This window comes from Odocoileus virginianus, chromosome 19 (genome assembly GCF_023699985.2).
Source record: "Odocoileus virginianus isolate 20LAN1187 ecotype Illinois chromosome 19, Ovbor_1.2, whole genome shotgun sequence".
NCBI lineage: Eukaryota > Metazoa > Chordata > Mammalia > Artiodactyla > Cervidae > Odocoileus > Odocoileus virginianus.
Window position 1 is genome coordinate 18,511,892 of NC_069692.1, and position 14,664 is coordinate 18,526,555.

Consider the following 14,664-nt stretch of genomic DNA (forward strand, 5'->3'; position numbering starts at 1 on the left):
CTAAATTCAGTTTTGGCTAGTTTTGGTTTATGTCCAATCTCTCATAAATTATGTACCCAACTATTTTCTATAATTAGGGCAACTCTTTCTACTCCAGGAAGTGTGAAGCCAGGAAAGGAGAGTGGGAATCAGCAGCTGGAGGCCTCATAGTAAGCTTGTGCCCAAGTGGTCTCCAACTCTGACCTGTGTAGTCGGCTCATAGGCGCTCAGTAGACGTGAAGTTCTGGGGCAGAAGAGGTGCAAGCTGGGGAGGGGACTCTGTCCAGCGAGATTCTAAGGGAAAGACTCACCCTAGAGTAGCCTTGCATTCCCAACTCAGCTGGAACAATCTAAAACTGCAGAACCAGATTATCTCTGTATAGCTGGGAGCACTGCATACTCTCCACCAAGAGGTTTCACGTTAAAGAATTTGGGTGGGGTTTGGGGAGAGATCTCAAGCCTCTGTGGTCACCTCCAGAGATACTGACTCCAATGAGTGTCACTTTTTCTAAGACAAGTTCCATTCCTAGTAAGGATCAGAGAGAGAGAAGATAGTCTGAAAGGCTAAGAGTTTGCTGGGGTCCCTCTCAAGGGAATGGAGCTGAGAGTCTGGATCAGAGAGGGCTGGCAGCCCTCACTGGGCTCTTGGAGAGCAGATGACCCAAGAACATGATGAGGCTCCAAGGAACCTCAGGGCTGTGTCCTGAGTGTGTCTTCTGGGGAAATTAATGTTGCCATTCTACAGTAACCTGATTCATCTCTTTTGTTTTAAATTTAGTTTTTATTTTTTTAACATCCAAAACATTTTGTACTGGGGTAGAGCTGATTAACAATGTTGTGATAGATGTGGTGTACACACACACACGCACACACATACACACAATGGAATACTACTCAGCCATTAAAAAGAATGAAATAAGGCCATTTGCAGCAACATTGATAGACCTAGAGACTGTTGACTGAGTGGAGTAAGTCAGACAGAGGAGAAATATCATATGACATCCCTTATATGTGGAATCTAAAAATAAATGATACAAATGAACTTACAAAACTGAATAATCTTTTTTATGTGTCAACTAGAAAATCATGACAGAACTCATAATTTTAAGGAGTTCATTTGAGGAATAACTGATAAAATAAAAAGCATCCATTACTAAGATTATAAGATTATAATGAACATGATTCAGTCACTTTTCAATAAGGAGTCATTTCAGAATCTTGTGGTGACATGGGGCAATTACTATGAATATCAATTATTGTTGTATTAGTGAAGTGTGGAAATGCTGCTTGATAGAATTCTTGGTTAATGAAATTAACTTTATATGAATGGATTCAGGAAAGTTAAATTATAATGAAATATTTTAATAGAAATTAGAGAAACATCAGTCCAGCTTTTAAAAGTCTTAAAATGAGGCTGAACTGTTTCAATGAATAGTCCCACCAATCTTTTTCAAACTCCACATTTGTTTCATTATGGTCTATTCTGTTAAGCCTTTGACTATGTGGCATCTACTCCCCAGTACTTTGAATTTTTCACAGTCATAATTTTTGTTAATAATGATACAACTTTGTGTAACTTCAAGTTCAGAAGTATTTCCTAAGTTATTGGAGACAAAATGATTAAATACTATCTATTAAAATTTTACCAGTAAATGTATTTATCAGTTTTTAAATCATTTGACAGTAGATACTTACACATAGAGCATGTATGAAATTTTAGATGATTAAATATAATTGAACTAACCAGGACATGATTTTATCTAACCATATCATAAATGAAGTGTTTGATATAATACAATTTGTAGTTAGCTGGAAATTATAACATGCCCTATTAATGCAATAGATATTTGACACGGTTGAGTCAGTTTTTCTGAATGTTCACAGGGAAAATTATATCTAGCAAATGTGTCATTTATGTGTGGGTGAAACCACAATGAGTGAAAATGTTTTGCAGATTTGGGGTAAATGGACACATTTGAAATTATGAGAAGTCCATTCAAGCCCATGCCTTCTTTGTCTCCTCTGAATTTCACACTCTTATACCTGTGTGAGTACCAGAGTAAGCTCTGGGAGTTGGTGATGGACAGGGAAGCCTGGCATACTGCAGTCCATGGGGACGCAATGAGTCAGACATGACTGAACTGAACTGAACTGTACCTGTGTGTGGCCCTCACTGCATTCTGCTTCACATCTGTTATTTGTTACCTTGCATGTCTTCCCTTCTCCCTGTTTTCTTCCACAATAGGGTTGAAGGGTCTACTGTGACTTACTTGGTTTTATATTCTGTGTGGGCCCTAGCACAGATTCTGGCGCATTGTAAGTTCTCAATAAATGCTTCAGTGAGTTGAACTGAAAAAAAAAGTCTCTCTTTTTCAATCCTGTGCTAAAGACGTTGAGTGGCGACATCTTTCAGTTCAGGTAGACATGGATTCTAATTGCATCTCTGTCACTTAATACTTGTTGAACATGGGCAAGCTATAGAGTCTTTCTGACTTGAGTTTCCTTATTTGAAAATGAGGTTATGGTGAGGATACTGTAAAATAATGTCAATAAAATTTTAAAATGCAAAATAATGCAAAATGCCTAGTATATTGGCACTTATTAAGTGTTCACTAAATGGTGGTCAAAAAGAGTGAATCAATCATTCTCTTTGAATCACCACCTGTCAGTTCGGCTTGGCCATTTCTCATTTTGGATTGCTTCTTGGTTCTAAACAACCTAGTCATAATTGCTTTGCAAGAACTGGTTTTCCTTATTAAAGTTTTCATTAAGTACTAGGAATACTATTTTTGGAGGGATACTTGTGTCTGTGTAGTAGAGAGAGAAGAGGGAATGTTATTTAAAATCACCACTTACCATTAGTTCAAGAATAAGTGGTAAATTATAGATAGCATTACTGTCACAATGGATATGAATTTGAGCAAACTCCAGGAGATTGTGGAGGACAGAAGAGCCTGGCCCACTGTAGTCCATGGGGTGGCGAAGAGCTGGACATGACTTAGCAACTGAACAACAACATAGTAATCTAGAGTGTTGAAAGACTACTAATGAAATTTATGAAAATGAAGCCGTCTCACTAAACATTTTTGAGTTTTAAATGGAACCAACTGCTTTGTTTCTCTGAGACTCACTTGGCTTTAGCACAGAAAGTCCTACATCTGGGAAACACCTCCATTCTGGACAACCTGGGACAGTCATTCATCCTAATTTACTACAATTGAACAATAGTACAATTGAACAATTTTTTACAAGAGTCACACTTATGGAAAAATAAGTATTAAGTGGTGTAGCAGAAAGATCTCACATCCTACGACACAATTTTGTAGTGGTGTGCCCTTATACAAGTTTCTTATCTTCCCTGAGTTGTGATTTCTTCAACTGCAAAAGTGAGAATAAAAATACTTTCTTTGCCTAATTAGGAGGATAAAATGAGATGATGCATAGGAAAGTACTTGGCACCAATAAAACTATCACCTTCTAAAATTATGATTAATTATCTAATTCCTTGAAAATATTTTTTCTCTTTTGAAATAAATATAAAGTTATACCTGGTAATAAAGAAAAGTATCATTATGTTATCTAACATCTTTGATAAGTGAACTATAAGATGCAATATAAATGTATTGTGATAGAAAGGAGATATTTTGAAGAGTAAGAAATAATTTTATGATAAGGATCTATTTTAACTGAGTTTTAATCTTAAACCTATTATTTTCTAAACTTCTCTTTTATTATATATTCATACGTTTTCCAAAGAAAGTAGAAATATCATGGAGAAACCTCTTTGGCCTTATCACTAAATCATTTTTACACCCTCCAACACCTATTCTCAAGAGCCACTTTCTAGCATGTCTTTCCCGCAGGTAACAGTAAATGCAGAGCTGGTCTCTTAGAGGAGGCTTGTGAGGCTGGAGGAAGGTGGCAAAGAATGAATGCACATACTAGGCCCCCTGAGGTTCACTGACAAACTTGGAAAAGACATCTCCTTTGAGTTCAGCCTGGGAGCACTTGTGGTAGATGATCAGTTGTTCCCAAGACAAGCATAGAACTGGAATGTGTTTTTGTTTCCATCCAACTTTGTAGACCATTCCACAGGCTCCAAGGCAGTCTTCATGGACAATATCAAGAGTCCTTGAGGACTGATCTACTGTATAGCACATAGACCTCTGCTCAGGGTTATGTGTCAGCCTGGATGGGAGGGGAGTTTGGGGGAGAATGGATACATGTTATATGAGTATGGCCGAGTACCTTTGCTATACACCAGAAAGTATTACAACATTGTTCATTGATGATACCCCAATACAAAATTGAAGGTTTAAAAAACAAAATAAAAAGGTAACAGATCAAGTCAAGAAAAAAAAGTCCTTGAGGACAGAATTTTTAAAATCCCAAGCTAAGGAGAACCATGGACTAGCAATATAAAAAGGACTAAGTCAGGCATCCTCTTTTTCTGCAAAAAGCTATTGATAGAGTGATGACAATCTATATTGAGTTGAATGCCTGATTCAAGTTCTGGTGAGTGCTTGAAGGATTTTACAAAAGTTCTGGCCCTGCAAGTTAATGCAATTTAACCAACTCTTACAGTTAGGGTAACTAATGGAACATTTTTTATAATGATGCACACAAGGCTTATATTGTCTTCAAAACCAGTGTGTTATTTTCTCTTTTCAGAATATTTCATATGATAGCTTAAATTACTATCTAATTCAATATTTTTTAGAGACATGAGATGTGTCCAATCATTATTTTATAAAATGAACCCTTGGATCCTAAATTTGGGCTGCCCTCAGGACATCATGCCATATACTTGGGCACCATTATGTGAGCATGGATGGTATTCAACAATGATAAAATTCAATTTTGTTATAACTGGCCCTTCATATGTTACAACAGGAATAAAGCTATAGGCTTTAAACAGTCACACCAACAGACAAAATACTGCTACCACATGTTTCATTCCTTTAAAAAATGACCACTTTAGAAAGACTCCCAAATAAACTTACTTTCTTTTTCTTAAATAGTACTAGTACTCCTTTCCTAACACTTCACTTGAAAAAAAAAAAAAACTTTTTTTTTATAGGATTAGTGAATATAACCTAGTGAAATCAATTCAAGTCAGTTTAACATTCGCGGCATAAATGCTTAGATTTATCATGACAATTGTCTTCCTCGACTATGATGCAAAATAATGGCCAAGGTGAATGGGGAGTTTCAGCAGAGCAACATTTTCATAAATAAGAGCACCTGCTGCTTAGTCTGTGCTTACACAGCTCAAGCAAAGCTGAGAAAGGGTAATTCAATTGTGACTTTGTGACAACTAGCCACGCACATTGTATCGGACAAAAATACTGTTTCATTGGTTCAAAGAGATGATCTACATTGGGATCATGATGGGAATAGAGCAAGAACTAGCCTTTTCATGTCATACCTATCAATTCCCATGGAATACTGTTTCACAGAACAGAATCTGGGAAGAGCTGGTGCATGTGTTTTTAGCACATCTGCGGTGGTGGGGGCTGATGACTCTGTGTAAGAGCATTTGGAAGGGGTAAAGACTGTCTCTTTTGCTCTGTGTTATACCTTCAGCTTCCAGCAAGGTGGGAGAGGGAAGGAAGCCTGTTCTAATCTCAGCTATGTGACCTTGGAGAGCTTGCTTGGCTTCACTGTGTCTTGGCATTTTTTGTCTGTTAAATACAGGGCTGCCAGACAAGGTCCCTTTCGGCCAAAAAATTCTATGGTGCAACTTAAAAACATAAATGATGTTCATTTCAGGTATTTCCTATGACTGAGTCTCAGAGAGAAATGCCCCAATTTTAACTTTTTATCCTTAATTCCCTCGAGGAAAAGGCAATTTCCAGCCGACAGAGCTGTACTCTTTATCCTGTTCCTGATGCTGACAAAGAACATTGTTTTTTTGTTTTCCTGCCCCCTGAAACTTTCTGTAGCTTGAGGATCTGGGGTATCTTTTAAAGAACTACACTGCTTTAAAAGTGATTCTCTAGAAAGCATTCTGGATCAGTGTTCCCCAGAAGATCATAGCACTTTGACGAGTAAACGTTGAAGCTTACCATGTAGGTCTACAAGGTAATTACCTGTGAAAGTGAAAGTATTAGTCGTCACTCAGTCATGTCAGCTCTTTGCGAGTCCATGGACAGTACCTCGCCAGGCTCCTCCATCCATGGGATTCTCCAGGCAAGAATACTAGAGTGGGTAGCCCTTCTCCAGGGGATCTTCCCAACCCAGGGATCAAACCCAGGTCTCCTGTGTTGCAGGCAGATTCTTTACTGTCTGAGCCACAGGGACTGCTACCCAAAGCCCTCCCCTCAAACAAACAAACCAACAAAAAAGATTCATGAGGAGAGTGAACTTGACTCTCTCTCATAAAAACATCGAGCATTCCTAATCTAGTCTTCAAAGTTTAAGTAACCGTGTGTAGGCCGGTATGACTAGCTTCACCCAGTAATTGGAAAGCTCAGTCTTCCTGACTTGGGAGAGAAGGCATAGGCAGGTGGTGGGGGGGGGGGGGGGGTGGTCCTGGTGGCTCAGGAATGGCCTGACCCACTGAAACTGTCTCTAACGGCTGGTCTGGGGCAGGCAGCTTTAGCCTCCAGCCCATGCTCCAAGTGGGTCATGACTCCCAGCTTTAAATACAGTCTGAATGTTTCTGAATTCCTGTAGAATGGGCATGGAAGCTGTGTTTTGCTTCCTTTGTTCACTCAGGAAACATATCCGAAGCACGTCCTATGTGCCACTCTCCTGGGTGTAAGGGAACAAACACGAGTTTGTTCCTGGTCCCTGGTTCGCACCACGAGCCACAAACGTTCCACATCTTGCCCTGGGCTCACCCACAGAGGCAAGTAACCCGGCGGACTGGAGACTCACCTGCACCCTGGTGCCTGCCCACGAGCACGTCCGCGCCCGCCATGCAGCCCATCCCCAGGATGCAGACAACGATGCCGATGAAATGCACAGCCTTGTACCGGATCAGCAGGAAGAACCAGGAGAGCAAGATCACCACCGGGATCACAAAGCAGTCCAGGAGCTGTGGCAGGGAGGGAGGGAAACAACAGTCAGGAGTTCAGAAGGAAGCTTTCCATGTGATGGAAACTGTCGGAAAAATGACTTCTCTCTGCAGAGAGGACATTTCCCCTGAAGCTGAGTTTTGGGGAAGACCCAGAAGTGATGCAATTAAGACAGACTCTGAAACAAATGACATGAACTTTACTTAAACTCAAGCCTTGAAGAAAAGGGGAGAAGGCGAATCAATAAGTCAGGGTGGTGTGAAGATTCTCCTGCCCCTATGGTGTCAGGGCAGCCCAGCTTTCATCTTTCTCAGCACCCAGGCTGACTCCATGGAGACACTCAGATGTGGAGTGAATAGACAGAGCCATTTTAGATGGTCCCAGAACTCTGGAAGCAGATGTGGGAATGGGAGGTGGAGGGGCAGTGGTCTTATACTAGTCTATAAATTATTAGGATCTAGACAGAAGTTGAACTTAATTTCTCCTGGAGCTTTCTCCCCACTACCAATAAAAATTACTTTAATCTGTTTTAACCTGTCATTCTTTACAGGAAAAGAAACCTAAATATAAATACAAATATTATTCTCAGAACTTTACAAATATTTAAAAAAGGTAAAAAAGGAGAGAGAGAAAAGAAAGAGCAGAGTATTAAGAAATCTTTGATTTCATTTCTTATATATTTTGCACAAATAGTGAGATTCCATCTGACAAGGAAGCCCTAAGAGATGGTGGAGAATTTGTTCCTGATCATGTAGTAAGAGAACCTGATGAAATGAGAAGACCCCTGTGTCGGGACCCAAAAGACTTAAATTTGAGTACTAAGTCCTTACTTAGAGCAGTATGACCCTGGACAAACCACAAACTCAGGGAGCCTCAATTTCCTATTAGTATAAATGAAGACTATCTCTAAGGATCATTGTGAAGTTTGAAAATAATCCATGTGAAACCATTTTATAAATTCTGAGGGCCCCAATTCCAGTCTATGTCCTGCTTCCAAACACACTGCTCTGGACTCCACAGAACTGGTTGTCTACACCACCTTCTGGTAAGATGCAGTGACCTCTGGACCTGCCTCTGAGAGGCAGGGTCTCCACTGGACTCATGGATGGCCCCCAGGACTCCAGACTCCATGGACTAAACAAGAAAAATGAGGAACTGGTAATTCGCTCTCATGGCCCAGTACAGCTCCTCTGCTAGAATCCTAAATAGGTCACCCTACCGCCCAGGAGCCAGATCCAGGGCAGTGGTCACTAATACCCCTTCCCTTTTACTGTCTACATCCTATGGATCACAAACCAACAGTCTTTCCCTCTTATTGTCTACATCCTGTGAATCACCAAATTCTGCCAGCTCATCTTCTAAACAACCTCTCAAATCTACTCTCACCACGTCTGCCACGTAGACTGGACTAGCATCCTCTCCCACCTGGAGCAAGACCTTCCTTCCAGCCTCAGGGTCTTCATTCATGCATCTCCTTCCTTCTGGAATGCTCCAACCAATTCTTGAGGACCTGCCTCCTTCTTCAGGCCCACACCTATATACTGCCTCCTCAAACCGCCTCTAGGGTCCCTAGGCTAGGTCAGGTTCTAGTCAATGATTACCTTGCATTCTATACCTCTCCTTTACAGTGTCAATTATAATAATTCATAATTAATATGGAATTATTGCCATAATGTCTGACTTCCCCACTAGTCTGGAGGTCCCTGAGAGCAGGACTACATTTCTAGCACCCAGAGTTCTGCTGGGCTCATGAGACACATCCAATAATAGTTACTGAACAAATACATACAAGGATTTTTAATAATCAGTAGCATCAAAATGGGGTCGCCAAGATTCATTAAAGGCTAAAAAATGTTATATTTCCTAAGCACCCCTGACCATCAGAATAGCTTTTTGGCCCTGTAAACAACACTTGGGATCCTCACTGTCCATGAAGCTTTTTGTGACCTGGACAGACCCTCATGCTTCTCCGTGTTGCAGTCATCTCTGCAGAATGGAGAAAGCCATCAGAAGACTGAGTTGTCCCTGAGGTTACTGGGAAATGATGATACTGAGCTACATCATGATGGACTAGGGGCTGAGCCCAGAGGTCACAGAGCTCTGGGAGGGGATGAGTACAGGGGTGAAAGCTGGTAGGATGGCACTCCAGCATACAGTCCCTCATTGCACACTTAATTGTCAAGTTAATGATAACTACTTGATGTGATAAAATGCTCTTAAGGCAAGTTTTACAACTGGCCTCAAATACCATTTATTAGGAAATTTGAGTTTGCCAGTGAAAACTCTTCACTGGGCATAAAACAGCTGGTGTTTTGCTTTAAATATTAGAAATGATTGACTCAACAGTTAAAATATCTAGCTGCATGCTCCACAACTGGGATTTCAGTATCTGGCTGGAAGCCCTCAGTCAGTGAAGCTGAACGATGGATGGCAAGCCAGGCCACCATCCAGGCTTTGAGGAGGGCTCAAGTGAGCTCTTCTGGTTCTCAGTGTCATTAGAAACCCCAAAGCACTCGAGCAGTCCTGGCATCTGTTCCCTTAAAGAGCTGAGCTGAAAAACCTGTACTTGTGAGTGTCAGTTGGTCCTATGGGCAGGGAGGACTTTTAGAAAGAAGAGAAGATGAAAGAATACTACAGTACAAGCCAGGGTTTCTGGGACATTTCAGCTGGGAACCTTGGTGCCTAGCATACAGTAGGGATCAATAACGGGTGACTAATGAACCAAAGGATGGATAGGCATTTGGTATCACTGACTGTCAGAAGAGACATTAGAGGTAATCCAGGCTGCTTCCGGCACTGGGAGTAGGACAGTTCTTCATTTTGCAGGACAGCCCCATGCTCTCTGCAGGGCATTTAGCATCCCTGGGCTCTGATCACTAAAAATGTTGTTCAGTCTCTCAGTCTTATCCAACTCTTTGTGACCCCATGGACTGGGGTCCATTCTTCCCTGTCCTTCACTCTCTCCCAGAGTTTGCTCCAACTCATGCTCATTGAGTCAGTGATGCCACCCAACAATCTCATCCTCTGTTGTCCCTTTCTCCTTCTGCCTTCAATCCTTCCCAGCATCAGTGTCTTTTCCAAGGAGTCGGCTCTTCACATCAGGTGGCCAAAGTATTGGAGTTTCAGCTTCAAAATCAGTCCTTCTAATGAATATTCAGGGTTGATTTCCTTTTGGATTGGCTGGTTTGATCTCCTGCAGTCCAGAGGACTCTCAACAGTCTTCTCCAACACCACAGTTTGAAAACATCAATTCTTCAGCACTTAGCCTTTTCATTGTCCAGCTCTCATATCTGTACATCACGACTGGAAAAACCACAGCTTTTACTATATTAACCTTTGTAGGCAAAGTAATGCCTCTGTTTTTTAATATGCTGTCTAGGTTTGTGATTGCTTTTCTTCCAAGAAGCAAGTCTTTCAATTTCATGGCTTCAGTCACTGTCCGCAGTGATTTTGGAGCCCAAGAAAATAAAATCTGTCATTGTTTCCATGGTTTCTCCATCTACGTGCCATGAAGTGATGGGACCAGATGCCATGATCTTAGTTTTCTGAATGTTGAGTTTTAAGCCAGCTTTTTCACTCTCCTCTTTCACCTTCATCAAGAGGCTTTTTAATTCCTCTTCACTTTCTCTTATAAGGGTGATATTATTATGGCAGAAATGTTGAGCAGCTAGTTGCAATTTTGGTATTCTGCTCTGCCATCTTGACGATCATGGAAAAGTGGAGACCACTAAAAATAAGTGCTCCTATACAAGTGGCACTAGTGGTAAAGAACCCACCTGTGGATGCAGGAGACATAAGAGAAGCAAGTTTGATCTCTGGGTGGCAGAGTTGACACATGGCAACCCACTCCAGTTCTTCCTGGAGAATCCCATGGACAGAGGAGCCTGGCAGGCTACAATCCATAGGGTCACAAAGAGTTGAACACAACTGAAGTGACTTAGCACACAGCACACATTTACAAGCGCCCCTTGGAGGCAGTATCTCCCCAGTTGAGAATCACAGAATCCTTTATTTAAACACAGGATTCAGAAGTTTCAACAAGTGAAGTGATGAGGTCCAGGTCACTCAAACGGCTGATACCAGAGACAATCCTGTCCTGATTTTTTAAACCATATTTTAATGAAGGTCAGTGACAGAAATTGCTACAGGTGGGAGATCACACCACTGTATCTGTAACTAAAGAGAGAAAAAAAGATATATTTGGGAGTTGCTATTAGTAAACAGGCTATTATTTTTTAGCGATTTTTGTCTCCAACTTTTCCCCTGTGGCTTTATCACATAAAACATACTGACAAAATAATTTTCCAAAAGATTTCTGGTAGCTTAACTCCTGAGCAAAGTGGCTGTTAAGAGTAATAATAGAGAGCAGCATTGTAACATATGCTCACGACTGGGACTGCTAAAGCAGAAAAAGACGTGAAAAACTAGTAGATTTACCTTTCTTTGCATACATTTCTATATCCAAAAGGAAATTATAAAATATCAAAACCAAAAAATCAACAAATACTATTTCATAATCATCTTACACTCTGAAAAATCTCAAAGAACGAGAAGAACTTTAGAAAGAGAAGTTCGTTACCTCTTAGATTTATATAGTATCATTCCCCTCTAAAGATGCAAGCTAGTTTTGCTCTTCTATGTCAGTAATCATTAAGTGATACCTGCCAGTGAGGTCTATGACCCCAAATTATCTGAGTCTATTGATGAGGTACTGAGGAACACCAGGCTTAGTGGCTGAGACAAATTCTCTGAAGTCATTACCATAATACCAGGATTATTATTTGAGCTTGGTAGTCTTAAATATTTCCTTAGGATAGATTCCTGGCTGGAAACTACAGAGTTCAAAGTTTGAGTTTCCCTTGTGGCTCAGATGATAAAGAATCTGCCTACAATGTAGGTGGTTTGTGTTTGAACCCTGGGTTGGAAAGATCCCCTGGAGAAGGGAATGGCTACAGCCATTCCAGTATTCTTGCCTGGAGAATTCCATGGACAGAGGAGCCTGGTGGGCTACAGTCCATGGGATCACTCAGTCCATGACTGAGTGACTAACACACACACAAAGTTTACATTTAAAAAAACTATGGATGCATACTGCTTTTTTTTCCCCAGGAAGTTAGCAGCTACTTCAGTTCAGTTCAGCCGCTCTATCGTGTCTGACTCTTTGAGACCCCATGGACTGAAGCACGCCAGGCTTCCCTGTCCATCACCAACACTCGGAGTTTGCTCTAACTCATATCCATCAAGTCGGTGATGCCATCCAAATATCTCATCCTCTGACGTCCCCTTCTCCTCCTGCCTTCAATCTTTTCCAGCATCAGGTCTTTTCCAGTAAGTCAGTTCTTCACATCAGGTGGCCAAAGTATTGGAGTTTCAGCTTCAGCATCAGTCCTTCCAATGAATATTCAGGACTGCTTTCCTTTAGGATTGACTCCTTATTTGTTTTACTTACTTGTGCACTTACTACTTCAGTAACTACTTACTATTTAGTAAGTACTTACTTGTCCACTTACGACTTGCTACTTAAGTGGCTACTTACTTGCCCATAATTAGCAGACAAACTAAGATGGAAGAATTGCTTTGCAAATTAAAAATAGGTAGTTCCATTTTGTACTTCTGGATATAAAAATTCAGCATGGCTTATCATCAAAATATGACCCTTAAATATCTTCAGAAAAGCTGAGCATAGCATTATGTTTTCACTCTGATAAAATGTCTGTATTTAGAGGCTGTATTTTGGGTCTAAATTGCTCCATGTACTGTTTTCTTCTTTAATGTTGGATGTTTGTAGTCATGTCTTCTCACCTTTGGATTCTATCTGGCAGAAAATAATAGCTTGATCCATTTGGAATGATCATTTTTGTCGGTAAAAAAATGACTATTTCAACATTGACAATTTCACATAGTTCACCTAAGAGATGCAAGGAACCAAGTAGAGATGAGACCCACCCCACCACATTAACTTTAGACTTGGATTACAGAAGCAGTGTTGCCTCCTATCTTCCACTCCAATTTTAATTTAGCGTAAAATTTCTTATGGGCTTCCCAGGTGGCCATAGAGAATCTGCCTCCAATGCAGGAGACACAGGAGACTTGGGTTCAGTCCTTGGGACAGGAAGATCCCCTGGAGAAGGGCATGGTGACCCACTCCAGTATTCTTGCCTGAAGAATCCCATGTACAGAGGAGTCTGGTGGGCTACAGTCCGTGGGGGTTGCAAAGAGTCGGACATGACTGACGCGACAGCATGCACGTGAACTTTCTTAGGCAGATATACTGGAGTCCCTGTTTCAGGGGTCCTTCCAGCAAAGAACAGTTCTTACCAACCCATAAAGCAGGCAACAATGAAACACTCTGAAGACAGCTCCTTTTCTCCTTTTTGTTTACCTTTAAGGCATAACAACACCACCAACTGGTCAAGTCCCCACTGGATACTGAATTAGCTATTTCCCGTCTGGGTTGGAGCAAGAAGTAATGGGCAGAGAGGAAGAGATTTCTTCCAGTGTCCCAGCATCGGAAGGGAATGGATGTCTCCCCTGTTCTCCTGGGTGGTATGATGGGGAGAAGAGAAAAGTCCCTTGACATTCCTTCCCTACCACCACCTGGTTTTGGGTGACAGATATCTTCACGTAAAAGTTCTTGATTGAAAATCTACACATCATAGTGTTAGGTGTAAAAATCTCTGGAAGAAGAAAATCAGAATCTACACAAATAAAATGGCTATCTTTGGATCACTGAGTCTTCACCCCGCCCCACCCAATTCTCTGTGGTTTCCAAATTTCTTCTCATGTGCATATAGTACTTTCAAAATACATAAAACAACACCAGTTATGAGAGTGCAGAAAATCTACAAGAGTCAGATCAGTCTTCTGTAAAGAAGTAAACGGTTTTAAAAAACAAAAAGTCATACAAAAATGCCCCAATACCCAACTGCTCCCATTCCAGGAGAGCATAATGAGGAGGTGACCTCACCCCTTTTTCTAATTCTCTCTGCCCAAAAGAGACTCCTCCATCCGCCTTCAGCTCCTCATTAACGCTCCCCTCCGGCAATGCACAGGGCTCCGCGCCCTGCACACGGCCCAGCTGTCAGAGGCTAAACCCGAGGCAACTGGTAGGTGATTCCAGGAAAGAGAACACTTCCTCTCTCCCTGCCTCTGCTCCTAATTGGCAATCCTCCCGTGTTTCTAAAAGTGATGTATATTATAAATTCATCTCCGGTGAGTAAAACTGAATCGTTAACAGGGAAGGATCTTAAAAAAGACAAACTTCAGTAACACAGACACAACAAAAGTCCTCTTTTAGCTGACAGTCCAGCTGAAGAGAGCGGACTATAACTCAGGAAATGCACACTCACACGCAATCAAGAACCATTTGATTCAGTGGCCTCGACATGCAGCCAGGCCAGAAGCATTTGAAAACCCAAATACAGTTTCAGGGAGCAGTATCTTTCATCTGGAACAGACTTCTCTGGTAGATGCCCTGACCCCCTCCACCCCCACCAGATTTTTTTCTTTCCAGGACTATTGTATTCATAACAGCTGGACCCCCACTAACCCCAAACCTTAGGACTTAATGTTTAGGTTTTACTGCCTTAAAATGTCCATAATGGATGAAGCCGTGTTTCCATCAAGCTGCCCAGGAGATCTGAACTCATAAAACGTGTCACTA

At 41.3% G+C, this 14,664-nt stretch overlaps 1 protein-coding gene across 1 annotated transcript in view; it reads right to left on the reverse strand.

Moving 5' to 3' along the window:
• The window catches only part of SLC35F1 (solute carrier family 35 member F1), a 409,920-nt gene that overhangs the window by 50,679 nt on the left and 344,577 nt on the right, over positions 1-14,664 (reverse strand). The window contains exon 4 of the mRNA XM_070449917.1: positions 6,862-7,021. Within this exon, the coding sequence (XP_070306018.1) occupies positions 6,862-7,021 (160 nt within the window). The remainder of the gene's footprint in view (positions 1-6,861; positions 7,022-14,664) is intronic.